The following is a 27,566-nucleotide window of genomic DNA, read 5'->3' as shown; positions in this document are numbered from 1 at the left end:
TTTCAATGCTCTCTTTCTCTCTCCAGATCTTTTGGCCCATTTTTAAATGTATTTTTGTGACATGAGACAGGGGGTTGTGCCGCAAGCTAAATAAAAGGTAATGTAGTCCTGATATGATCAGGCCTCAGGATGACGCGCAGCGTGAAAACCTGACGCTCAGCGACGGCAGTGAGCCAATAATCGGCTCGATCAAGTTGATGCCACATCTCCTGATCACATCACCGATTACTAACCAACAATAACCGACAGCAAACCTGGGGTTGACCGTCAATGACTGCCTGACGCACGGGTGACAAACAGTCCCCCAGGAACCACCTATTTATTTATTTATTTATTCATCGCCACATGTCCCGCTGACAATGCCGCATCTCCGCAACGCGTCCACTCATCTCCATAAACTCTCCTCGGCGTAATTATCCGTCCAGATGTCCAAAAGTGTGCCTCAAATTATCGCCGAACAATTAAAACTCAGCAATAATTGAATAATAGCTGATTAGAGGAGATTAGGTTCGAGGAGGTAAAGATGGGAAACGGGACTATTTTCACTCTATTTCACAACTCACTGGCTTTGGATTTGGTCTGAGGTTTATTCTGTGATAAATGAGGGGAAGCTGCAGATTTCCCCTGACGTCCTAAAGGTCTCTTCCGTTTGTTCTCACTTTCAAAATCGGATTAACCCACAGAAACACTGCGCAACGTTTCAGCCACAGTTTGTGATATCAGACTTCCAGCTAAAAGAGACACTTGCACCTCGGGGGGGCGGTGAGGCAGGGGGTGGGGGTGGGGGTAATCTGTTGCTGCGTTGTGCGCTGCGTTTGGCTGTTTTCACGTTTTTAATTGACACCCGGGTGTGTCCTAAATACCCCGAACTGGGACAGCGTATTGTATTTATCACGTGGCCTGCTACAGAATAATAATAATTTAAAAAGAAGAAGCTTAATAACCCATCAACAGATGCGCAGACCGCTACCAAAGAGGAAACCTTTAGTGCGGAACCCTAATTAGAATATGCAAATCACCGTGTGAGTTATATGGGACGCTTGGAGCTGCCAGCGGATCAATCAGAGAAGAAGACGAATTAATTGATTAATTGATATGGGGTGTTGGCAGATGCGAGTTTATGGGCGCTTCCTTAAATTTGACCTCTGAAAGATCTTTTTCTTGCTTTTGTTTCTCACATCAAAGAGAATGTGTTCATTCTGAATATATTTATTGGCATAATTAATGAGAAACCATGACTGTTATTAAGATGAATTTGCAGCTCTGAACAAACCAGTTTGCTCATATCTTCATAGAGTTATTATTTCGCTAGCTTAACGTTATAACTATTTAATTAATTATGGCCTCTTTTGTGACGTGAGTTTTATTGACACAGCCTAGATCAAAACAGCTTTGTAGACTACCAAAATAACTATTTTTCTGAGGGGAAAAATATATATAGAAAAAATATTGGGACTAATAAAAGTCAGTTTAAAAATTCTCTTTAGGAGTGAAAAAAGACAATTTTGTCCTAGTTTAAATGAACTTAAAAATGTTTTTATTTATTTTTACTTCTTATTTGTTTGTTGGTTATTTTGCGACTAAATTTCAACAGTGGCATCGTTTGACGGCATACCCACAAATTAAGCTGATTTCCTGGACTTGAGGTTTATCCGGCTGATTGAACCTGAAGAGTGTGAGCAGATGATCATTCACAGAAACAGCTGCAGTGAAAGTAAGGCTTACTGTGGCTGAAGGATAAGAAACAAAACAAAACAAAAAACAATCAAAATGTCCTTAAGTTTTTTTTGTTTGGTTTTTTTCGATTGGTTTTTAAGAAGTAGCTCATCAAACTGTAATAGTGATTGATGATCAACAGCTGGGAAAAAAGAGAGAACAGACTTCACTTTAGTAGCTGTCTTAAAGAAAATCCATCAGTATCGTTAGCAATGTCTCTGTAAATATATCCTTTCTGAGCGCTAATAAAGCTTCACGGAGCTGCTAGAAACTTGGTATGCAGTCTCTCCTCTGTCGTGATTGGCTGCCGCCTGTTGAATAAAAAGCGCAGCGGAGCTAAAGAGAGAGCATCACAGCGCCGACGGCACCGGGGACTCGAGCTTTTTGTGTTTTGGGGGGAGCAGAACAAAAAGTGGAATCATGACGGGGAAGGAGGGAGTTGTGCTTTCAGACTCTGAGAATAAACAGAAATCAGTTTCACAGACCTCCGTGAGCCACGGGGGAGCAAACCAACAGATGCATGCAACCTGGAAGATGGCCCCGACTGCGCAGCGGCGCACCGGCTTTGGGATCCAGGAGCTGCTCGGCCTCAACGTGGAACCGCCGGTGGCACCGAGGCGACCGCTGGAGGCTCTACCGCACAGGGCACACGTCCTTGCCGCCAGGTCAGCCCTGGGACACGGAGGCCTCGGGGTCAGCATGGGTTTACTGCGACCGGAGGGAATACACTCGTTTTACAGTCAACCTGCTTTTCTGGAAGTGCTGTCAGAGGCGCAAAATGTGCACCTGCAGCCGCTGCACCGGACGGCGCGCGTGGACTCGGAGATGGACGCGCAGCACTCCGCCAGCTCCGGTGAGAAATACGGTGACTTAATGTCGCTGAAGTACGAAGATAATTTCATTCAGCAATATATAATTACAGTGTCATATTTTTAAGTTTATGTAAAAATTAACGGCAGCAACAAAGCCCGGCGCTAAAATGAGTCAACGGAAAAAAAACATAAAACAAAATTTACTTAAACCGAGACAGAGAAAAAGTTCTTTTTAAAATAGCCAGGTTTGGTTTAAAAAAAGGATCAGAGGCCGTTACATTTTTATTTATTTATTAATTAAATGCTTCATAAAATATTTTTTAAAATGGCTTTTTAATCCTGTGTGGTGTGATAAATTGTACTTTTCCATTATAGTATCTGTGTTTTATAAAATAATATTTATCGTGTTTTAAAGTAAATTCATATGACTGTTTAAATAAATCCAGAGTTTGTTGTCATTATTTATATAATGTTTCCTTACAGATTCTGATGATTTGAGCTCCTCCAGTGATCAAAAATTCTCCAAATCATCCATGAACCAGAGCAAGAAACGAAAGAAAAGACGACACAGGTAACACAAGAAGGAAAATTAAAAACAACGGAAAGCTGTTAGATAATTATTTTCGGGGTTTTTTTTTCTTTCTTTCTTTTTTCTTTTCTTTTCTTTTTTTTTTTTTGGTCGGTGAAGCTCATTTGAGCACAAACGGTGTTTTTATTTAACAACGTATTTGGCATAAAAATAAGGAGGATTTTTATGATTTCTTTCTGGATTTTCTTTCAAATTTATTATAGTTTTTTTTTTTATTTATGGAAAAATGTGAAGATAAAAGATTCAAAAGGCAGATTTGTTTTGTTTTGTTTTTGCTTGTGAAAAACACACACAATCATACTTTGACTGTTACAGCCTACAATTTCTTACACCTGTATTGCAGCTTCTACACTGGTATTTAATTGAATTTTTTTCATAAGAGAAAACAAAATGAGGGCTTCTATTTGAGGTCACTGCACTATTGATCTATTTTAAATGTTGCCTTTTTGAAATTATTTTAAATTAACTAAGGCAAAAATATACATTGTAACAAAAAAAAAAAAAACTCAAAATAATTGCAGGCACAAATAAAGCCATCATCATTAGTAACTGACCAGATTGAAAAGCATTTAAAAGATTAGACTAGATTTAATTCATTAATTAAATTAATTAACTTAAAAGAAAGTATCCAATCTTCTTTTTTTTTTTCTCTTTTGCCCGCAGAACCATTTTCACTTCCTATCAGCTGGAGGAGCTGGAGAAAGCGTTCAATGAGGCTCACTACCCAGACGTCTACGCCCGGGAAATGCTCTCCATGAAGACTGAGCTACCAGAGGACAGGATACAGGTGCGTGTGTGTGTGTGTGTGTGTGTGTGTGTGTGTGTGTGTGTGTGTGTGTGTGTGTGTGTGTATGTGGAAGCAGAAATGTAAGGTAAATTCACATTCTGATATGTCAAATTTTATATATGAAGATGTGTTTATAACTTAAAATGGTATCTTTAACATCAGAGTGTGGGCAGGTAATATGAACACCTTGTCAGAGGTGACATTTTCAGTCACTTTGATTTAGGGTGGGGGAAAAAAAAAAAACACTAAAGCACAAAGGTAGAGCCAGCAATCATCTGCTCCATCATCTTCACAAGGTCTACACATTAGCAGGCACTTCACCCTCGCACTGTAATTAGTTAATAGAGGAGAACTTATCACATCTCTTCCTGGGAGAGGCAGGCCGCAGCCCTGAAATGAAATGATAACTACATAGAAATTAATTAGCAGAGGTCAGCGGCTGAGCAGAGGGCTGCGCCTGGCTGCTATGAGCATTTTAATTTCCCGTGATATTTGAGCGCCTGTCTCCCATCGACCGGGCCTGGAAATTAACTTATTTTTCAATCAGCCTCTTTGCCCCCCTCGGGTCACCTCGCAGGAAGCAAAGACACACACGCTGTCATGCACACTCACACCGCTGCTGTCAAAAAGCATGATTGCTCATCTGGGGCCCATCTTTTTATGAGATGGAGGTTATCGTCAGATCTACCTGAATAGCTTTCCAGGCCCGGCTTTGATCGTTTTTAATTCCAGGTCTGCAAAACACACACACGCACGCTCATGTACACACACACACACACACGCATGCACTCCCCACACCACTTCTTACAATCTCATCCAGCATCCACGGCCATTTTAGGATGCTCATTTTTTTCCCCGCTGTTTTCCTCATCCATATTCACGAGCACACTGAGATGATTACACGGTCTGGCCTGGTGGAAATCAATTTAGGCACCTGAAACAGAAACACACCCAGGCATGCACACACTTGATAGAAGACAATAAATTCTACACATTTATACAGAAAAAACTAAAAAAGAAAAAAAAAGTCCAGTTCATGTGTTACAGATTTATTTTGTACAGGACATGCACATCCAAAAGCTTAAATCTGTGTAAAGACCTGTCTGTCTTTTAAGGTGTGTTTTTTTTTAGCCTTTCACTTGGATCTATTATTTATATCCTAGAGCAACAAATTAAAGATTATTGCATCCGCACAGCACTGATATGAATTGTGTATAAGGAGCTCAAGAAGCTGCAAGATGTAGAAATGAAAGGAAGATGAACTGTTTGTAATCTTTCATAGCTCAGGAACATGTTTATTCTTTCAGTGTGCAAAAATATTTTTCATTTCAGGTGTAAACTGCTTATGCAGAATGTCTCCAAATGTGTCTGTTTTCACTGAAAGGTTTTGAGTTTCCATATCACACACTCGTGGTCATTGCGTGCTAGATACTTGTGTTGTACTTCTGATGTCACATGTTTTGCCACTGCATGCATAAGCTTAACCAGTCAAGGAGTCTGAATATGACAAGAGGTCAAACAGAGGAAAAAGAGAGTTTGGATTCCTCATGTGTGATCTTTGCATAACCTTCATCTGTCCAGGTGTGGTTTCAAAACCGCCGTGCCAAGTGGAGGAAAAGGGAGAAGTGTTGGGGCCGCAGCAGCGTGATGGCGGAGTACGGCCTGTATGGAGCCATGGTCCGTCACTCCATCCCGCTGCCCGAGTCAATCCTCAAGTCAGCCAAGGACGGCAGCACAGACTCTTACGCACCGTGGTTACTGGGTAAGTCTCTGTAGGAGGAATATGTCAAACGCCTTCCTTACAGCTCATATTAATGATGAATCGACATGTCTCCACATGTCTCAGAAGCGCATAGAAATATTGGACCATTTTGCATGAAACCTGCTAACACTCCCCTTTCTTTGGCTGACAAATCATGCAAAGATGCAAAAGCTAAAGTATAAAAGCTATCTTGGGGGTTTTTTTTGTTTGTTTGTTTTTTTAACTACATTTAGTTCCTATTTTTGTTGCAAAAATGTCAGTCCAAAAAAGTCTCCTGATGCAAAAACTAAATATTTGTGGACTGTGTTTGAGACTGAGTTGTCGTAAAAGGAAGGGGCACGGTTAGCTTGACTCAGATCAGGAGCCAATAAAAGCATCAGCATGTCATTAAAAGGTAGAAGTCAATACAGTGATAATCCTACTTCATCAGGACAGATTAGGCTGGATCTCCTCTCTCACCTCATGTCAATTGATTAGTTTAAATCAATTAGGTAACTCTAATTGAATAAGAGGTCCTATTCGCCAATCTATCCCCTCTGTATGGATCATTCTTTAACACTTTCTTTCGCTGTCAAATATCTTGGCTCGTTAATAAAAAACGTTAATAAAATTTCCCTTCCAGCTCCAAATCCTTTGAATTCACAGAAATCATTGCAAAAGGAAAGTTCTTTTATCTATGACTCATCAATTCTCTTTTAAAATACTGTTTTCCTGTCCAGGTATGCACAAGAAGTCTATTGAAAATGTCCACACGTCTCCAGGAAAAGCCCCCAGCCTGACACCGCCACCAGCACCACCAGCACAGGAGAAAATGGCAGACAAGGTTATAGAGGAAGATAAGCAGAATAAAGACACCAATTCACTGATTTCTAAAGAGGAACTGAGGGAGAACAGTATTGCTGCACTGCGAGCAAAGGCGCTGGAGCACAGTGCTAAGATGCTCGGGACAGTTTCCGACAGAACGAACAGTCATAAAAGTCGTGAGGAGGAGCCCGAGGAGGAGGTGACGGAGCAGGAAATGGTGAAAGCGAGGAGAAACTGAAAGACGCTACGGGATGCACTCTGCAGAGTGGAGCTTTTAATGTTTAGAGGCAGCAGTCTTCTTTTATTGGTTAAACTGAATCTTGACACATGTGGAGTCATACCTTCACTTAGGTTTAGATGTGAAATAGGTTCTTTAGCTCCACTGATTGAGGTTCAGTAACTCAACCAATTATAATATTTCTGCTTCTTTGATCCTAAAAATATTTGTACAGCTAACCAAAACTGCACAATATATTTGCATGTCTCCTCCTGCGGTTGATCTGGAAGGGACTGGAGGAGGCTTGAGCGCAAAAATGTTTCCTTGCAATTATGAAAGACATTTTGGCTAAATATATAATTCATACTGACAGGTGGCGAATTAAAGGAAAACGCTGATCTCCTCACATCTACAGTGAGGGGATCCAGTGGCTCTGATATGCTGTGGGGGGCACTTTGCTGGTGTGGTTTGGATTCACTCGTCCCCTTCAGAGGGAAGGGCCACTGCAAATCAATACAGAGCTGATCTGAGTGATCACCTTCATGCTACGATGAAACATTTCTGTCCTGCTGGATGACAGTGCTGTCATCCATACAGGATACATGAATGGTTTGGCAACTAAAATAATGTGACTCGTGTGCTTATGGCTGCTGCTCCTGTCAGATATCAGTTCAGCTGGAAACCAGAGGGAGGTTTTGATTTGTCAAAACCAAACGAAGGAATATATATTTTTGAAGAGTGCTCTTTGATCAAGGCAACGAGGCTCCAGAGACTTGGAGGATCAATCCTGTGGCACGCTGAACTTGTTCTGGCAACAACACACTTTGTGTTGTTGTTTGTTTGCTTGTTTGTTTTTCATTTAGTTTGTCATCTGTCTGTCATTTAGCTACAGCTCTGTTATGTGGCAACTTTTTCAGGCAACAAAAACACCTTATTTGAATAACTGGACCACAGAGGCATCATGGAGAAATGTAACCAGAAAGCCTGGATTAAAGAGACTTTTTTTTTTTTTTTTTTTTTTTAGGTATTAATATAGCTTTGACCTCCAACTTCTTCATGACGATACATTTTGGCTGGGTAGGTGCAGGGTGCTGCCACAGGTACAGTATCACTGCAGTTGGTACCAAATCCTGTAAAAATGGTCTCTTCAGCTGTTCATGATGTTCGTGATGTGCATTTTGAACATTCACCTTGGGTAATATTGTATTATGTATAGTTAACACAAACTGTGTGTTTGTTTCTGTATAAATGTAACTGTAGCGATTAAAACATATAAATATTTAAAATATTTTGCTTGTTGTTGGTTCATGTGATCTATGCAGAGTCTGAGGAGGGATTATTTTATTTTGGTAATTTTTAATATGAGATCAGGGTGTTTTGTTGTTTTGTTTTTAGGTACAGGAAAACCCGCGTGGTTGGAAAGAAACAAGGATAATCTAATCTACTTTTGTCTGTCACTGATATAAACACTGCATTTAAAAAAAGCCAAAAAATAGCTGAAACTATGCAGGGACTAGAGGCAAAAGGCCAAAAGCTGTTTTCCTGAGAGCACATATAATGATAAAAATTATCTACAGCTTAAATTAAAGTAATGCTACTGATGCTGAAAGGTAAGCAAACGCAGGCATTTTAAAATACTGTAGGTAACTACACTGCTCAAAAAAGAAGACTTTGAAAACACATCAGATCTCACTGGGAAAAAATCATGCTGATATGTGTACTGATATGGACGGAGTAATCTGTTAGGAATGAAAGGATTCCACATCGTTTGATGGAAATCAAAATTATCAACCTTCAGAGGGCTGAATTCAAAGACACCCTGAAAATCAAAGTGAAATAATGACATAGTAGGCTAGTCCAGTTTGCTGAAATTTCATTGCAGCAACTCAAAATGGTAGTAGTTTGTATGGGCCCCACATGCTTGTATGCATACCTGACAACATTCGTGCTTGCTCCTAGTGAGACAACGGGTGGTGTCCTGGGGGATCTCATCTCAGATTTGGAAAAGGGCATCACTGAGCTCCTGGACAGTCTGAGGGGCAACCTTGTGGCATTGGATTGACTGAAACATAACGTTCCAGAGGAGTTCTATTGGATTTAGGTCAGGCGAGCGTGGGGGGGGGGAATCGATGCTATCAATTCCTTCATCCTCCAGGAACTGCCTGCATACTATTGTATCAGGGGAAACACAGAACCCACTGCATCACATATTAATGTGCCATCCTGGAGGAATTAGACTACCTGTGCAACCTCTGTAGGGTCCAGGTATCACCTCATGCTACCAGTTACACTGTCAGAAAATATGTCAGTGGCCTCCACCTGTAAAACCATTCCTGTTTTGGGGGTTCTCTGATTATTGCCCCTCCAGTGCACCTATTGTTAATTTCATTAACACCAAAGCAGCTGAAACTGAGTAACAACCCCCTCTGCTACTGATCAGATCAATATCCTGGATGTTTAAGTGACTTGATGCTATACTCTGATTAAAAAGTGTTCCTTTAATTTTTTTGAGGAGTGTATAAATCCAGGAGTGACCAGCTGTCAAAGTCACATCCCTGTGCTCTAGCTCACTGAAGCCTTTGACCTGCTGAGCCACTAAATCCTGCATATGAAATAGGCTGGCTTTAGCAGTGAATAAAATAAGCATCAAGTCGGTGATTCAGCATCTGTTTCAGGGATATTTTGCAGGTAAAGAAACCTTTGAAAGCTGCTTTTACATGAAAACTGCAACTGTTAAGGCCAGGGGTAATGGGAGTCCTGTCCTGTTGTAAAAGATTCACAATGACATCAAGTGGTTATGAAAATAGTTGGATTGGATGGATGGTCTCTATAGATAACCTATTATAGAATACACTGCAGGACACTCAGGAGCCTTTTTAGCTTTAACATACATCTATATTTCTGTGTGTAATGCAAGTTGCAGAAAGCGGAAAAAGGTATAATTAAAATAAATATTTTATATTAACATTAAAGTTGTAGATGGTGCAGTAGTGTGGTGGTTAACACTGTCACAGCAAGAAGGTCCTGGGTTTGAGTTCCTCCCACAGTCCAGTGTCATGCATGTTAGGTTAACTGGTGATTTTAAAATGGCTGTATAGGCGTGAAGGGCTGTCTGTCTTCATACATCCAGGATACATCCCACCTGGGATACATATGTGGAAGCAATCCATGTGACTCAAAATCTCAGGGTTCCAGGCAGGTTTTTCAATTCCTGGATCTGCATGATGTCATTTAGAGGGGATCTCCCAAATATGGCCATCTCAGGCACACAGGCTTACCAACCTGCTGTTTAAAACCTCTTTCCAAGGAGCAAACAATCAGAAGATAGGCCCAGTATAAGACAAAAGAGGATTATTTTGAACTATCAATTTTGCAAAGCTACTCTATTCAAAGAAGAGTGCAGAGCTGGAAGTGAGCATGACAGTAGGCTACTCAGTTTTGCTGTCAAAGCTCTACTTTTACGAAGGTTCAGGTTACCACTTCCTGATCTTTAAAACAATCCTCACAGGCATGCGTAAACAAAACTTCACACTTGCAGACCGTATCTCTTGTTATCGCTCATTCACAGATCCCGAAGCTGCTCTTCTTTCCACCCCTAAATACCACTCTTTATTGTTAGAGCAAAACAAAGCAGCTCCACTTGGTGGTCATATCTGAAAACACAATGAAGTTAAATACAAGCTGTAAGTGGCTGCAGATGACACCATAGGTGGCAGTCTGTGAAGTGGAGGCATCAAAGCGAAAGTTAAACTGAGCGGCGGATCTTCTTTCATATCCTGAGACAGAAGCTCAGTGAAGTTGTTTAAACGGCTTAACTCTGAAACACTGTACATTTGTAAAGCATTGTAAATTTAACAACAACAAAAAAAATAATAATAATTAGGTATGACGGCCCAGCATGCAACGAAAACAATGTTAAAACTGAAAGCGGTGGTCTTGAGAAACAGTTTGTGTGCAGAGGTATATTTTCAAAGTCTTCTCGTATTTTAACGGGGTTCATTTTCAGATGGTCCAACTTCCCTGTGAAAAACAACTCACAGCCTCTTTTTTTTTTCTTTGCTAAACGCTGATAAGTCTCGGCCCACTGGGTAACCGCCCTCTTACGCATCACTCCTCAAGCCCTTCCTCTTTAAACTTTTCGGAGTTTCCAAGTTTTCACCTCTCGAAAAGCTCAGCTGTGTGGTTTCCAGAATGTCTTAATGACCCCGTCTGTGGCGCAAATGGTTTGGGAACATCTTTTGGTCAGCGCAGAGCACTTTCACTGACAATATGTGGCTGCTACGCGGGTGCACTTCGAAGTACGTCGCTTCTTCTTTCGGTCGTCGGGTTCTCACAACTTATTATCATGTTTTGGGTCGAAGTCGGTGCAACATCGCGGCGTTCATGCCGGAGGCTGCTGGCTTTGAGGGAGTATCGGGTCGCGCAGCGCTGCGGGAGTTGTCCGTCTCCAACAGTGACAGCTTCTGGGCCGCTGTGGCGCGGCACAGACTCAGCTGGATCACTCCTTTCCACACGGTGCAGGACTGTGATCTGAGCCGAGGCAAGATCAAGTGGTTTGAAGGAGGAAAGTTGAATGTGTCTGGTGAGATTACGCCCACATTTAAGTAGACTACAATAAGCAGGTGTGCCAGTGCGCAAAGTTTTCTGTGCCCTTTTTATTTTGAGAAGCACTTGTCTAAAATCAGCAAAGCCAGTTACTACTGTATATCATATATCTGCACAAACAGTATCCTGTGGTGATGAGTACACTAGGAGACCACTATCATCTCTCTGTGTGTTTCCTTTTGGACTCTTGCAGTGAACTGCTTGGACCGCCATGTACACACCTGTCCTGAGCGGGTGGCCCTGATCTGGGAGAGAGATGAAAGGGGGTCAGAAATGAAGTACACCTACAGGTGAGCAGTTTGGAGATGGTGTTGCACTGATGGTTCTATTTCCTGAGGCTCATTAGCATGTGCTTGCAGAGAGTTGATGGAGATGACATGTCAACTGGGCAACCTGTTGAGGCGGCATGGTGTGAAGAAGGGGGACTGCGTCACCATCTACATGCCTACCTGCCCCCTGGCTGTGGCGTCCATGTTGGCCTGTGCACGCATTGGTGCTGCCCACAATGTGGTGTTTGCGGGATTCAGTGCAGATGCCCTGGCGGAGCGAATCAGAGATGGTGAGATGGTATTAATGACCTCCTGAAGCTGCCTGAGAGCTGCACCTGTCAGTGGTGGAGCAAATTACATCATGTGCTGTAATAGCGGCCCACTCTGTAGTTCCCTTCAGCTCTATCTTTCAGCTCATTTTTGTGATTTACAGCCACCCATCATAGTTTTGGTTCGTAAGCCGTGATATTGCAACCGTCTCAGTGAAACTGCTCTAAAAACTAGGAATGACTGTCTAACTTGCATTTATAGGGGGTGGAAACGTGATTTTCAGTTACTTTGCATCTGCAGGATGTTTAAGTTTATAACACCAAGAAGCCTCAAAATTAAAGCCACTGAATGAAGTGATTAATTCTGATCATACTATATCCTGAAACCAATGGTTTGCTGGGAGAATTTGGATCCTAGCATCCATACTTCTACCCATACCACCCACTTAAACACTGCTGTAATCTAAGCATTTGCCACATAACAGCGGCCTACCCGCTGAGCATTCCCAGTTCGGCTCACCACTACACAAAAACTCCCTTTGACTCAAGGAGCATGACAAACACCCCGTGGCATTGAAACAGCCCCTCAGTTCCCAGAAATCTGATTAAGGAATCATTGGAAGAAACCTAGTCCTTAAATCAAGAGGCCCCACAATGAAGGTGAATTCATACTGTAAGACAAGTATAAGGACCCAAATAATCCACTGCCAATATCCCAGTGCAAAACACTTAAGGACACCCGCAGTGGTCACATGTCTATACCCCAAAGGGTCAGAGCTTTTTAGTTCCTACAAAACATCAGACTGGTGTTTTAATGTTGTGGCTGGTTGGTGCACAGTGCTAGCTTTTTCTGGCCTGAAGTGACTATCGCTGTAGATGATATTTATTTATGGCTTTTTCATTTTGAAGGGCACATTTCATATCATGAAAAGCAGTTTTAAGTCCATCAGGAAATTTATTTATTTATTTTTTGCGTCTTCTTTGCAGCTCAGTCCAGTACTGTCATCACAGTGAACCAGGGTGTCAGGGGTGGTAAGGTCACAGAGCTGAAGAAGACCGTGGACACAGCAGTGCAGAGCTGTCCAACAGTGAAGCAGGTGTTTGTCGCTATGAGAACAGAGACTCCAGTAACTATGACAGCCAGGGACATCGCCATGGATGAGGTGAGAGAGCAGAGAGCCAATCAAATCAGTGTAATTAAAATCCAAATACAGGCCGCTGAGAGTGACTTGAGAGTGTTTTTGCGCACAAAAAAAAAAATCACACTTACTCCTATTAGTTTATTTTGACCTGATCAATTTTATTTATATAGAGCCAAATCACAACAACAGTCGCTTCAAGGTGCTTTGTATAGTAAGTTAAAGACCATACAATAATACAGAGAAAACCCAACAATCAGATGAGCCTCTATAAGCAAGCACTTGGCAACAGTGAGAAGGAAAAACTCCCTTTTAACAGGAAGAAGCATCTGGCAGAACCAGGCTCAGGCAGGGACAGTCATCTGCTGTGAATGGTTGGGGGTGATGAAAGGGAGATGGGACCAAAGACATGCTGTGGAAGAGAGCCAGAGATTAACAACTAATGATTAAATGCAGAGTGGTGTATAAACACAGAATAAAAAGAGGTGAGCGATGAAGAAATGGTGCATCATGGGACACCCCTCCAGCACTCTAGGGTTATTGCAGCATAACTAAGGGATGGTTCAGGGTCACCTGATCCATCCCTAACTATAAGCTTTATTAAAAAAGGAAAGTTTTAAGCCTAATCTTAAAAATAGAGAGAGTGTCTGTCTCCCGAATCCAAACTGGGACCTGGTTCCACAGAAGAGGGGCCTGAAAGCTGAAGGCTCTGCCTCCCATTCTACTTTTAAATACCTTGAGAACCACTAGTAAGCCAGCAGTCTGAGAGCAGAGTGCTCTATTGGGGTCATGCAGTACTATGAGGGGCTGAATCGTGGACCGGTGCAGCAGTAATTGCAGCCACGGAGAACAGAGTCTGGTATTTCAATCAGAAATATTGGTAGGGACATAACAGCCATCATTGGATATTGGTAGGGACACGTTCCTACCGTTCCTACCTAATTCTCCGCTCATGCTTGTATGTGAGAAGAAGGATTTTAAATTTGATTCTGGATTTAACGGGGAGCCAATGAAGAGAAACCAATATAGGAGCAATATGCTCTTCTCTTTCTAGTCCCTGTCAGTACCCTCATTGCAGCATTTTGGATCAGCTGCAGGCTTTTCAGGGAGCTTTTAGGACAGCCTGATAGTAATGAAGTCCAGCCAAGAAGTAATAAATTCACAAACTAGTTTTTCAGCATCACTCTGAGACGAGATGTTTCTGATTTCAGCGACTAAAGTAATCAGTACTACCCTGTGCATTTTGCACCTTATATTGCATATCTTTTCCATGTGCCATTCATCTGTTCCAGTTGAATTTTTGGAAATTAGATCACAAGTAATTCTATGTTTTTTCTCAAACCACTTGCAGAGGTGGTCTTCACCACATCTTTTGTAGTGTAAATGCCCGGGTGTTCTGATGTGTCTTCAACAAGGACCTAAAATTAAATCTTTCATTAATGCAGGATGTGGTGCTGTTTATGAATCTTACACCAAAAAGTCCCCCCCCCCCCCCCGTTATACTAAACAGCTGGAATATGTGTCTCTTTATCAGTTCTTGAAACCTGTTTTCTTAGTCAGCCTTCGCTAAACAAATCTGGTGCTTGACTGCTGACAACTGTGCACAGGGCCCTTTGAGCTCCTGGCAGAAGTGACAGATGCTAAATCTAAATATGGGTTGTTGTGTCTACTTGTGATCCAACGTCAAAAAGAAAAATCTTGTTGTTCCATCACTGTGCTTATTCACTGCATGGTGCAGGAGATGCTAAAGGAAGATGTTGTGTGTGAGCCAGCTGTCATGAACAGTGAAGACGTCCTGTTCCTCCTTTACACATCTGGCAGCACAGGGAAGCCCAAAGGTCTTGTCCACACTCAGGCTGGGTACTTGCTGTATGCTGCACTTACACACAGGGTAAGCGATCGCTGTTTTTGCTTTCTTCTCATGCAATATGTAGCTGCTGTTTGCCACTAAAATGTTTTTGCATGATTTATTAATGTAGAGTTCTATAGTTTTATACATTTAAAGCTTAGAATGATAAATTATGAGCATTGAGCAAAGAGGCATTGAGTAATCCTTTAAATCATTCCTTCCTGTGATCACCAGTATGTCTTCAGCTACCATGACGGTGATGTATTTGGCTGTGTGGCAGATATTGGCTGGATAACAGGACACAGTTATGTGGTCTATGGGCCCCTGGCCAACGGGGCGACCACTGTGCTGTTTGAGAGTACTCCCATTTACCCTGACCCAGGTATTAATGTGATTGTAACAAAGTGGAAATTATGATTTAAGATGTCTAAATACGGTGTCACACAACAAAAAGGATAAATGTTTCTTTGATGGAAAGAACAAAAGACTTACATGTATTCATTGTAAGATCCTGTGTTTTAAAAAATAGTTTAAACCCTTCTGAAATTAACTAACTCAAAGAAACAAATGTTCTATCTTCATGTTATATATTGTTTTGAAGAGATCTCAACTGAAGTTGAACTAGTGCTGGGCTGTACTTTTGTGTAATGCCAGTTTGCACCACAAGACGGTGCAGCAAGCTAACCAGGCAAGTAATTAGGAGGGACTTTTGGTACTGTGTTTGTGTTAGTTTCCGTAGGTATTTGCCTATGCAGAGCAAAGGATCATGGGTATACGGACATGCTTGTGTGCAGTCATCCGAAAAAAACATCAGTGCATAGCTTGATGTGGACGATGCAGTATGCAGGCTAAATGCTGACTGGTTGAAAAGTGGATCAGAACAGGAAGTGATAGCTGAGTTCCCCCCATTGGAGAAACAGCATGAAAAGCATAGAGTTTGATTTAATGCTCAACTCCCTCTCTGTTGGCTGAAGGACTGACAATAACACAAGCAAGAATAGTCCACAGACTGGTTGTTTGTGACAGTGCCCCCTGATGACAGTAAATGGCTACAAAGCTTTTTGAAGTGTATGGCTAAAAAGAAATATCAAAAACATCACACATCCAAAATATTTTTACACACCCAGTGGTAAAACACTGCCCTGCTGATACCAAAGATTTTGGTTAAACTTTGCAGAGGGTAATTACAAAAAGTGCCTTTTAAAAGAGCACTTATCCTAATTCTAGTCATAAGCTGAGTTTTTTTTTCTTTAATTATAAATTTTATTTTCTGTAGTCAGTGTTGGTACATGCCTTATCTGCTCTATATTCCTGCTTTTGCCAAGAGCCCTGCTTGGGCCTGTCTATGCATAACTGTTTACAGTTTAGGCCATATTTTGTACACTTAAATTAGTATTGTCTGTATAAACAGAAGCCAGGGTCACAGTCCAGGCTTCATAATGTGTCTGCAATCCTACCTTATTTTTGTCAAAGGGAAAAGGCACCAATTAAGGCTGAAAGCCCTCCATAGTTCAGATCTTTGGTTTTCAGGCTACTACTATAACCTAAGTAGTACTTTATCCCCCATTTCTTACTTAGAATCAAACTTTTCAGTAGATTCTCAACACATAGGATAACATATCTGAAAATTTTGTCTTGTTCACAGGAAGATACTGGGACATGGTTGAGAGACTCAAGATCAACCAGTTTTATGGAGCTCCCACAGCAATCCGCCTGCTGCTCAAGTATGGAGATAAATGGGTGAACAAGTACGACCGGTCCACCCTCAAAACCCTCGGGTCTGGTATGTGAAACATGATGCTTAGAAAACCTAAACACTGTTTTTGTGGTCCCCCGCCCCCCCACCTGGTTCTCATTTTTGTAGTACTGAACAGTGAGCAATGAGGCAGTTAGACATGGTGATACTCTGTAAAAGTTTTAAGCCGTCCCTCGTTTCTTTATATTTTGCTTCCAAGGAGCCAGACTTTATTGTAATTTTTTTTTTTTTTAAAGTGGTCTCAAGTAATACTTCTCCAGGCTCTCTGAAAGTCTTTCAAAGTTTTTCTTTGAACATGGGCTGCTTTTCAGTGCAGTCCCTGTACCTGACCATTTTCATAGGAATTTGTTTTCAAGGGATGCATCAGTGTTGTTTACACATAACAGACAACTTGGCAAAGAATCAATTTTAAATTGCATCTTTAGCCACTTTGTTGCTAGCAGCTTGTCACAAAAACACATACTTTATTCCCATTTATCATTTGACTTTATGAAAAGTGCCAAGGATAACACAGTTTGACAGACATAAAATATTTTTGCACCAACAAGGTGATTCCTAAAGAGCCATTAACCAAAGACATTTGAGTCCTACAATGTTTCCTTAAAAAAATTGAGGAAACTGGACAAGTGGAGGACAAAAGAAGAAGTGACAGGCCTAAAAAAAAAACCTGTCTACAGCAGATGACCAGTATCCAACAGTCATGCTTATTGGAAAAAAAAAACTAGCAAAGACCTGACACAGGACCTGAGGGAGGCAATGCAAGGGTGGCTGTCAAGACACCATTCTTAAGGAAGGCAAACAGGGAGAAAAGGCTGAGGTATGCCAAATTACTGACTGGAGTGAACTGAAGTGATCCCAAAGAGAGTCTGGCTCCTTTGAAGCAAAATATAAAGAACTGAGGGGTGGCTCGAGACTTTTACATAGTACTATATGATTTAAGCTATCCTTGTCTGTCTGCAGTGGGGGAGCCGATCAACACTGAAGCTTGGGAGTGGTACCACAGAGTGGTCGGAGGTGGACGTTGTCCTGTGGTGGACACCTGGTGGCAAACTGGTAACTGTGAACACAGTGAAGTGGCGAGTTTATTCACTATACAAAGCAACATTTTACAACCGTATCACAAACTCAGTTAGCTGTACCAGGGATTTGATTATTAAAAAGAGCAAAGTTACTAAGTTCTGTTTAGAATTTGATGATGGTGCAGAAACAGTTGCCATTCGCAGGCCTTTGACAGTAATTTAGAGAAAGTGAATGGAGAAGGCAAAAGACATACAGGTGTGACTTTCATGCATGTACAGTTAAATCATGTAAAGGTTAAAGAGTAATGGACCAAGAACAGACCCTTGAGGAACCCCTGATGGAATTTTTATTTCTGCAGATTTAAAACTGCTAATTGACACATAGAAACTTGTGTCTTCAGTACGATTAACACCAGTCAAGCACCTGACCTGTTAAATTATTTGAATCAACGGTGTTGAAGGCAGCAGTGAGATCAACTAAGACTGAAACTCTCTGTGAAACACTGTCAATCATCAGGTCATCAGTGACTTTACTAAGAGCTGCTTCTGCACTGTGATTGGTTCTGAAACATGATTGGCACTTATCATGTACATATTTGAACAATTTGATGAGGATGGGATTTACAAGTGAAAATGCAGTCTCCGAGTAATTTGATAAGCATGTGAGGCACTAGATAGATTATGCAGCATAAGCACCACCAAAAAGGTACAAAATACAATTAATCCAAAATTGTACATCCTTTGGTTTTTGCGTGTTTGTAGTGTTATATTGCTGCTGCCAGGTTCATCGTTGTTGGAAGAACTGGATCATCTCTTAACAAAGTATAGCCTATATATGCTAGTTGGGATGTGAGTCTACAGTCTGTCCTACACTCTTTATGTCACCCTGTATTCTCTAACTGATCTGTAATGAGTCAATCATTTGAAAATTCTTTTGTGTTCACATTGGGATTTGCTTCATGCTGAGTCTTAGCACATTCTTCCTACCTAATCCTTCCATAATGGGAACTAACTGTAAGGTCATGAACTCTTCCTCAAATGCAGCCACGTCTACAGGCTCTAAAACAGCCTATCTTAAAGGGGGAGAGAAGTTCCTTCAGTCCCTGCAGCATTAACAGTGTTACATAAGTGTGTGTGTGTGTGTGTGTGTGTGTGTGTGTGTGTGTGTGTGTGTGTGTGTGTGTGTGTGTGTGTGTGTGTGTGTGTGTGAGAGAGAGAGAAATTTTCTCTTCTCTCAGGAGTTCAGAATCAAACCACATGTTTTCTCGAAGATAATTTCAGAAGCGGCTCAGGAAACCAAAGGAATGAGAGAAATCTTTTTTTTTTTTTTTTTTTATGGCTCAGTTCTAAAATAGAACCAACCTAGATAAGCTCATTCAGTCTCTGAAGAGGATATGCTTCTGCAGTGTATTAATCTGTGGTGCTAAACTAACCATTTAGCGTCAAGTACCCAAATGTAAACAGGGTAGAACTTGCACAATTTATTCTGCCCACATCAACAAACATGTTAACCTGTCTGCCTTGTAGCCCACCTCCACACATAGCTCTGTAATTTTGTCATTTATCCCCCTTTTTTTTTAAAAAAACAAAAAAAACAAAAAAAAAAACCTCTGTTTCCCTATTGGCCAATTAGAGTGTGTGATTAGAAAGTGAACACACAGTAAAGACATACTTGCAGTGCTATGAAGAAGTATTTGCCCCCTTCCTGATTTCTTAGTTTTTTGCATATTTGTCACACTTACGTGTTTCAGATCAAACAGATTTTAATATTAAACAAAGATAACCCAAGTATGCAGTTTTTTAAAGAATATCATTATAAACTCTGAATCATGAATTAACTCTGATAAACCACGTTTTTCTTTGAAAGGTGAGTTCAGTTTCACTAGCCACACCCAGGCCTGATTACTGCTACAAGTCTTGAATCAACAAATCCCTTAAATAGAACCGGTCTGACAAAGTGAAGTAGGCTAAAAGATCTCAAAAAGCAACAGATCGTGCTACGATCTAAAGAAAACCAAGAAAAGATGAGGAAACAGTTACATTATCAGTCTGGAAAGGGTTACAAAGCCATTTCTAAGGGTTTGGGACTCCAGTGAACCACGGTGAGAGCCAGTATCCACAAATGGAGAAAACTTGGAACAGTGATGAACCTTCTCAGGAGTTTCACCTTCCTTGCGGTGACTGTTGTTGTGATTTGATGCTATATAAATAAAATTGAATGGAATTGGCCGGCCTACCAAAATTACTCCAAGAGCGAATCGACAACTCATCCAGGAGGTCACAAAAGAACCCAGAAGAACATCTAAAGACCTGCAAGCCTCACTCGTCTCAGTTAAGGTCAGGATTGAGACTGGGCAAAAATGGCATCCATGGGAGAGTTCTAAGAGAAGAACCACTACTGACCAAACAGAACACAAAAGCTCATCTCACATTTGCCAAAAAACATCTTGATGATCCCCAAGACTTTTTGGAAATATTCAGTGGACTGAAGAGACAGAAGTTTAACTTTTTGGAAGGTTTGAGTCCTGTTACATTCCCCATATCAACAGACAAACATGGTGGTAGTGTGATGGTCTGGATCTGTGTCACTCCTTCAGGACTAGGACGACTTGCAGTAATTGATGGAACCGTGAAAGAGAATGTCCGGCCATAAGTTAGTTCCCTGTGCGCTCGGGATATGCTGCAGGACAATGATATGAAACACACCAGCAAGTCCACCTGTGAATGGCTCAAATAAAACAAAATAAAGGTTTTGGGGTGGCGAAGTCAAAGCTTGGACTTAAATGCTGTGGTATGACCTTAAGCTGGCTTTTCATACTTGAAAACCCTCCAGTGTGGCTGAATTAAAACAATTCTGCAAAGAAAAGTGGGCCAAAATTCCTTCACAGCAATGTGAAAGACTCATTGCCGGTTATCACAAACCCAAAGGTGGCGCAACCAGTTATTAGATTCAAGGGACAATTACTTTTTCACATAAGGCCATTTTCTTATAATAAATGAAAATTAAATTAAATCTGAATTTTGTATTTACTCAGGGTATCTTTGTCTAATATTAAAATTAGTTTGATCTGAAACATGTGTGACAAAACATCTACCCACTTCCTTTTTATTGGGCAGTTGTGGCAGTTAGCAGTTGTGTTTCGACAGCAGGATGCACTCACTGCAGGGGTTATGATTAATTCCACTGGGTCTGACACAAGAAAGCTTGCAAAAGAAAATTGTCCTCCTAAGTAAGGATGGTGCCTGCAGTAACTTTGGATGGGACATAACATGTTAGAAATCAGCTGATTTTGCCAATAGCGTCAGTTCTGCTAACAAACACACGTGTTTCATCGTCAGACCCACAAAATTAGATTGCGTAATGACATAGTGGCGCAGAGCAGGCTTAATTACCATACAAATGGCAAAAATCCATAATTAATTGACAATAATTAAACATTAGAGCATCATGAGCTTGAGAATTACAGATACAGATATGACCTAAATACCCTACTTCTGTAAAAAGGATTATGTTATTTTCATGGACCAGTGTTTTCAATTAGGACTAAGTGGCATTATTCATAATGCCATTTGGTTTATCTGGAAGCAAGTAGCCTGTTTAGAGAGGAAAATACATTTTGATCTGTTGTTGGTGTACAGTCTCCATGTTAGATGATACAGGACTTGAGCGGTGAGATGATGGGTGGTTGGAAAGTAGTTTCAATCAGCACAAATGAAGGGAAAATGCACATGATGCCACCTCAGGACTAAAATGCATGAGAGAGATGGATAACCCGGCTCTGTATAAAGTCAGCAAAGTTCAAGCTAGAAGCTGGGCTTGCTGCCTCCAGTCTCTATACTGTCTGTGTGCTGGACTTGGACTGTGTGTGTGTGTGTGTGTGTGTGTGTGTGTGTGTGTGTGTGTGTGTGTGTGTGTGTGTGTGTGTGTGTGTGTGTGTGTGTGTGTGTGTGTGTGTGTGTGTTAAATGGTTTCTTGGAACTGTGAAGCAGCAACTCTCACAGTTACAGTTGATATGAACAGGATGCCAGTGGCTAATGCTATTGTGGAATCATCTGTTGTGTCCTACTTTTTAGAAAGTCCCCTCTGTTGCTACCAACACCACCAAGAGGATTACCAGAGGTCCCTGATGTCCAGGCAGACCTAATAGCATTTAATTTACTTAGTATGGCTGTAATTCCACAATCTACATCTGTAGCAATGAGAAGGGCTTACAGTAGATTCACAGTAGATCATGAACTGTGACTTACTGAAATGTACATGGAAATACAGAATAAAAGGCAGAAGCAGAGTTTGTACAATTCTTGAAAGCTTGAAAGTCAATATTTGGTATGAGCAACGTTATTCTTCAACACAGCTTGAACTCTCTTAGGCAGCTTTCTTGTAATTTCTTTAAGCAGTCTTCAGGAATAGTTCTCCAGGCTTTTTGGAGAACATTCAAAGCTCTCATTTCGATGTTGGCTGCCTTTTGTTCTGTTCTCTGTCAAGATGATCCCACACTGCTTCAATAATGTTGAAGCAGTGTGACAGTGAGACAATGATTGGAGACAATGATCTGAATGATTTGATTTTTGGAAATTTCCTTAAAGCAGCAATACTTGAATATATTCTTGACTTGAACATCAAAGCAGCCTAATATTTTTAGTTAGTCGACCAATTCTCTTGTGTTTAAATTTGATGGACCAAAGACCATTTTCTGAGGCTTATCATTAAATTGGGATATCCAGCATTAGATATCCGTTATGCAGGTAAAAGATCTAGAGCAGGGCTCTTCAGCTCCAGGCCTCGAGAGCCCCTGTCCTGAAGGTTTTAGATGTGTCTCTACTTCAACACACCTGAGTCAAATATAGACGTCATGAGCAGGACTCTGGAGAACTTGACTGCATACTGAGGAGGTAATTCAGCCATTTGATTCAGGTGTTTTGCATCAGGGACACATCTAAAACCTGCAGGACAGGGGCTCTTGAGGCCTGGAGTTGAAGAGCCCTGATCTATAGTAAAGTTATGGGTTTGAAGAGCAACATTTAATTGACAGAGCTGTTTGCATTTATGTGGCTAAGCAGAAATATACAGTGTATATTGAATACATCAGTGGGCCAAGCACGGATCCTTGAGGAACACCACAAACAAAAAATAAGTTAATAACAATTAATAGCAATATCTGCCAGTCTGATGTCATTTATTCCTCTGTAGCATGAAATTTACCAAATGTATCTATCTGGAAAGGTTTTTAAAGATTTTTGTTTACTGTAACCAGATGGCTTGGGACTGATTGCCAGTGTAGAGTAACTTGAAGGAAAACGTTGAAACGGATGATTTGCACATTTACATTTTACTTGCTCTGCTCTGTTCTCAGAGACAGGTGGCATTTGCATCGCTCCAAGGCCTTCAGACCCAGACGCAGAGATTGTCCCAGGAATGGCTATGCGACCATTTTTTGGCATTAAGCCAGTGCTTATGGACACTGAGGTGTGTGTGTGTGTGTGTGTGTGTGCGCGCTATTCCTGCAAATGTTGAATGGCTGGAAACGACCTGGGGGAGAGGGTCAGATTAGGATTATAAAATAACCACCAGCTGTGTCACTTTTGATACCCACCCTACTCCCACAGTCAGCCCAAGTCTGTGCGTGCCAATCTCCCTATTAAAAATCTGTTGCTCTATTTTGTGGTGATTGAGGTTGCTTTTGCAAAGCACAGATTGTGCTGACAGTTGTAGTGTCCATGACCCCCCCCCCCCCAATGCAGCCAAAACATACAAAAAAAAAAAAAGGTTTAATGTAGCATTTCCAAACTGTGCCTGTTTGTCACCTCTGAATGTTTTATTAGTTTTGTAATACAGTTTTCTAGTTGACATTTAACACTGTTTTGGATTTTTTTGGATTTCTCCAGGGCGAAGTGCTGACTTCCAACAACATATCTGGAGCTCTATGTATGGCTCAACCTTGGCCTGGTATGGCCAGAACTATTCATAACAACCACCAAAGATTCATTGACACGTACTTCCAGCCTTATCCTGGTACAGTATCACAATTTCAAGAACAAACAGCTTCTTTTCTCATGGTGTTTTCTTATTGCCTGTTTTCACGTAAGGAGAATCGTACAGTCTCTAAATCCCTCTGTATCGGTGCCCATGATGTAGGATACTTTTTTACTGGTGACGGCGCCTATCGGTCTGAGGAGGGGTACTACCAGATCACTGGCCGCCTTGATGATGTCATTAACGTGAGTGGTCACAGGATTGGGACAGCGGAGATAGAGGATGTAGTGGTAAGGACAATAACTGACAAACTTCAATGTTTTACATTCCAAGGCTCAAAGTTCACATTCGAGGTTTCACAACTCTGACCTTAAAAAGCAAAAACTGTACCTGCATTACACCAAACTGAATCCTGGTTTTAAATTGGCTGCTATCATCTTCAAGGTTGTCCTTCTGAAGCTCACAGTGCATCACTTCCTGCAAGTTCAGTTCTGACCATTTGCACAAACACATCTGAGATTTTGCACTAACCTCAAACTGGGACCGAGAGCAATCTTCAGCTTCTCTGTTAAACTGACCTGACTTTCATGCTGAGGAGCATCACTGGTGATGGGAGCTTAGTCTGGCTACAACTCAGAGACTAAATAGCAATGTGCTGTAGAGCTCAACCAATTTATCAGCTAAGCAGGCTGATATTATAGATCAATACTAGCGATTTGCCTACCTATGAGTATTGGTATTTTTAATGGTCAATAAATGAAAATTTAAAAAGCAAAGAAGAGACAGGAGAAACACCCTTCAGCTGCGTTATACATGTCAATGTCACATAGTTTGTTCACCAGAGGTAGTCTGCAACTTCCCAGTATATTATTGGTCGGTATACCAGAAAATCTGATTTTATTAATACATATCCACAGCTCCAAAAAATTAAAGGAACACTTTTTAATCGGAGTGTAGCATTAAGTCAGTTAAACTTCTGGGACGTTGAGCTGATTAGTTAAGTAGAAGAGGGGGTTGTTACTCAGTTTCAGCTGCTTTTGTGTTAATGAAATTAACAGGTGCACTGGAGGGGCAATAATTAGACAGCCCCCAAAATGGGAATGGTTTTTACATGGGTTTGCTTCCTCATCTTATCTGACTCTTTTTTTTTTTCACTACTTTTACATTTGGCTAGGGTCAGTGTCACTACTAGTAGCATAATGAGATACCTGGACCCTGCAGAGGTTGCACAGGTAGTCCAGCTCCTTCAGTATGGTACATTAATATGTGTCATTGCCAGAAGGTTTGCTGTGTCCCAGCACAGTCTCAAGAGCATAGAGGATATTCCAGGAGACGGGCAGGTTACTCTGAGAGCTGGACAGGGCCATAGAAGGTCCTTAACCCATCAGCAGGACCAGTATCTGCTCGTTTGTGCGAAGAGGAACAGCATGAGCACCTCCAGAGCCCTACAAAATGACCTCCAGCTGTCAACTGGTATGAATGTCTCTGACCAAACATCAGAAACAGACATGAGGGTGACCTGAGGGTCTGACATCCTCTAGTGGGCTCTGTGCGCCATGCGGCCAGATTGGCATTTGCCATAGAATACCAGAATTGGCAGGTCCACCACTGGTGCCCTGTGCTTTTCACAGATGACAGCAGGTTCACCCCTGAGCACATGTGACAGCTGTGGAGAATGTTATGCTGCTTCTCACATCATTCAGCATGATCTTTTTTTCCCCATTGAGAGCTGATGTGTTTTCAAAGTGTTCCTTTATTTAGTTATTTATTTTTGAGCAGTATAAATTGGTTTCAGTATTGGTCTTAAAAATTTTATACTAGGTTCTAGTGCATTGGACTAGTTTGCAGTGTCCAAGACTGATTAAGACGTAGACTCAGGTAATGTGGCTGACCAGGAGGATCCTCACCATTTTTTTGACATGTACAGGATTGTGCCCCATGAGGCATTTCTGGGAGAGCATCCAGCACAGGCGTTGTGCTGAAAACACAGAAGATTTTTGGTCACATCAACACCATGCTCAATCATTAACAACCAGTGTGGGAAATTCAGTCTGAATCACATATGGAAGTGGTCAGAGCAGGACTTGAATGGAGTCTAAATATAGCAGAAACACTCAGTGTTTTATAAGGAGGCAGAAATAAAGTGGCAAAATTAAGAGCCAAGTCCTGAATGGTTGGAATGTAGATTACAGGAAAGGTAATGCTTTTGGTTGTTCAAAAAAAGAAAAAAGTGTAAACATTTCATGACAGTTTACATTTACAGACATTTTGTTTTGAACCAGAGTGTAGCTGACAGTTCTCAAAATTATTAGTTTTACCCATAGTTGGATGTTAAGCCATTTTACTTTTGCAAAGTCTGAAGGCAATCCTGATTTCTGTGACAGAACCAGTGTCCTGCAGTGGCTGAATCTGCTGTCATTGGCTATGCACACAACATCAAAGGACAAGGCAAGAAAATCAACACATTTCCTTTCAGTGTAAATCAGTGATGCATTTTTCCAGTTTGCAAGGACCGATAAATATGTATCTTATGCGTTTTCAGGTGTATACGTCTTTGTGGTGCTTAAAAAGGGCGTAGATATACAAGAGGCGGACTTGTCCAGGCAGCTAAACAGCATGGTGTCTGAAAAGATCGCTAAGTACGCTTGTCCAGACTTCATCCAGGTAATTTTGCAGTGCTGACTTTAAAAGGTGCACAGACAGTCAAGACTGACTTTATTTAGTAACTTTTCATTCTTTTGGTCTTTGTCAGTTTGCCAAGCGTCTGCCAAAAACCCGCTCGGGTAAGATAATGCGCCGGGTGCTGCGTAAAGTTGTGGAGAGCGACTTGGAGGGTTTGGGTGACCTCAGCACTCTGGATGATCCTGCAGCAGTTCAGGAGATTATTCAAGGTCACGAGAAGCTCTTAAGTAAACGTGGACCATAATGATCTGTTTTCTGTAAACATGCATATCTGAGAGGAGTGTAAATGTGATGCCTGCTTGCTGTACTCCATTTTCATTAACCAGACTTGTGCCTTTTGTATGGATAATGATTTTTAATCACCAAATTCTTTTTTGTAAATATGAAAATTTTTATGAAATCAGATAAGCTCTTTTGAATGCTATCTGCAATCTACAGATATATCAGTCCAAAAGATCTTAAAAAGTTCCCACCTGACCCCCTCAGAATTCCTCTGTAACTGTTGAATATTTAATGTAGACAGGCAAAATTTCACTTTTGAATATTTTACAAGATATAGGCCCTTGAAGTAGAAAGGAGTGGGTCCAAACAGGGCACTTTTATATTTTTTCCAGCATTTTTGAACCCTCATAAGATGGCAATATGAAATTTTCAGGGCTGAAAACACATCAAACCTCAGTTTAATAAATGCAAACAAATCAGTTTTACACACACTAAGTTTCACAATCTGAAGGGAAAATCTTGTTTTTGTTCAGCACAAATTTTTAAAATTTGAGCATTAATATCAAGGGGGGGGGGGGAGCACAGTTTCAGTAGCAGAATTGCACCAAATTGTCTGACAGTAACAGAAAAAAAATTAGTTGCTGATGATTGGCTGCAGAAAACGTCAAAAATTGCACTTTAGGTTAAACTTAAAGGTTCATATCACCATACAGGTCAAACAAGGTGCTGCATATAAAAGGTCTCCTTTAACCTACATTTTGACACAAGGATTATTTTCTAGTCATGATTCCTTCTGGGTCAAAATAATTCTCTATTGTCATTTTTACAGTAGCTACCCCTGCAATTAAGAAGGGAGGAGATGCTGGTGAGGGCTCATAAATGCAAGAAAGAATAATTCAGATAAAAGGCACAAAATTTTGATGTGCTTTGAGGATTTGAAACTGCAGATATTATAGTGTGAAGGTGTAATTTTACATGTCTTCATTAAATAATTTATTGGGGGGGGGGGGGGGTCCAGATACTGATGTACTACTTAGTAGGAATTAAGTTGTTACACAGTAATAACCTGTCATTGTAAATGTCGTACATTAAGCT

General features: G+C 41.1%; 2 protein-coding genes across 2 annotated transcripts; both read left to right on the top strand.

Moving 5' to 3' along the window:
• The first annotated feature begins 2,083 nt into the window (after nt 1-2,083).
• Nucleotides 2,084-7,943, top strand: LOC115774306 (visual system homeobox 2-like). The gene is made up of 5 exons (XM_030721514.1): nt 2,084-2,569; nt 3,012-3,099; nt 3,781-3,904; nt 5,486-5,666; nt 6,386-7,943. The coding sequence occupies exons 1-5, from the start codon at nt 2,137-2,139 to the stop codon at nt 6,706-6,708; spliced, it is 1,149 nt and encodes a 382-aa protein (XP_030577374.1). The 5' UTR covers nt 2,084-2,136; the 3' UTR covers nt 6,709-7,943.
• Nucleotides 7,944-10,808: 2,865 nt separating this feature from the next.
• LOC115774930 (acetyl-coenzyme A synthetase 2-like, mitochondrial) lies at nt 10,809-27,566 on the top strand. Its single transcript, XM_030722403.1, has 14 exons — nt 10,809-11,269; nt 11,486-11,582; nt 11,652-11,851; nt 12,818-12,993; nt 14,708-14,860; nt 15,053-15,200; nt 16,464-16,601; nt 17,535-17,627; nt 22,948-23,060; nt 23,480-23,606; nt 23,730-23,857; nt 25,952-26,015; nt 26,110-26,231; nt 26,320-27,566. The coding sequence occupies exons 1-14, from the start codon at nt 10,957-10,959 to the stop codon at nt 26,491-26,493; spliced, it is 2,046 nt and encodes a 681-aa protein (XP_030578263.1). The 5' UTR covers nt 10,809-10,956; the 3' UTR covers nt 26,494-27,566.

The sequence above is a fragment of the Archocentrus centrarchus genome, chromosome 24 (genome assembly GCF_007364275.1).
Source record: "Archocentrus centrarchus isolate MPI-CPG fArcCen1 chromosome 24, fArcCen1, whole genome shotgun sequence".
Taxonomy (NCBI): domain Eukaryota; kingdom Metazoa; phylum Chordata; class Actinopteri; order Cichliformes; family Cichlidae; genus Archocentrus; species Archocentrus centrarchus.
This window is presented reverse-complemented; position numbering and strand designations above follow the sequence as displayed.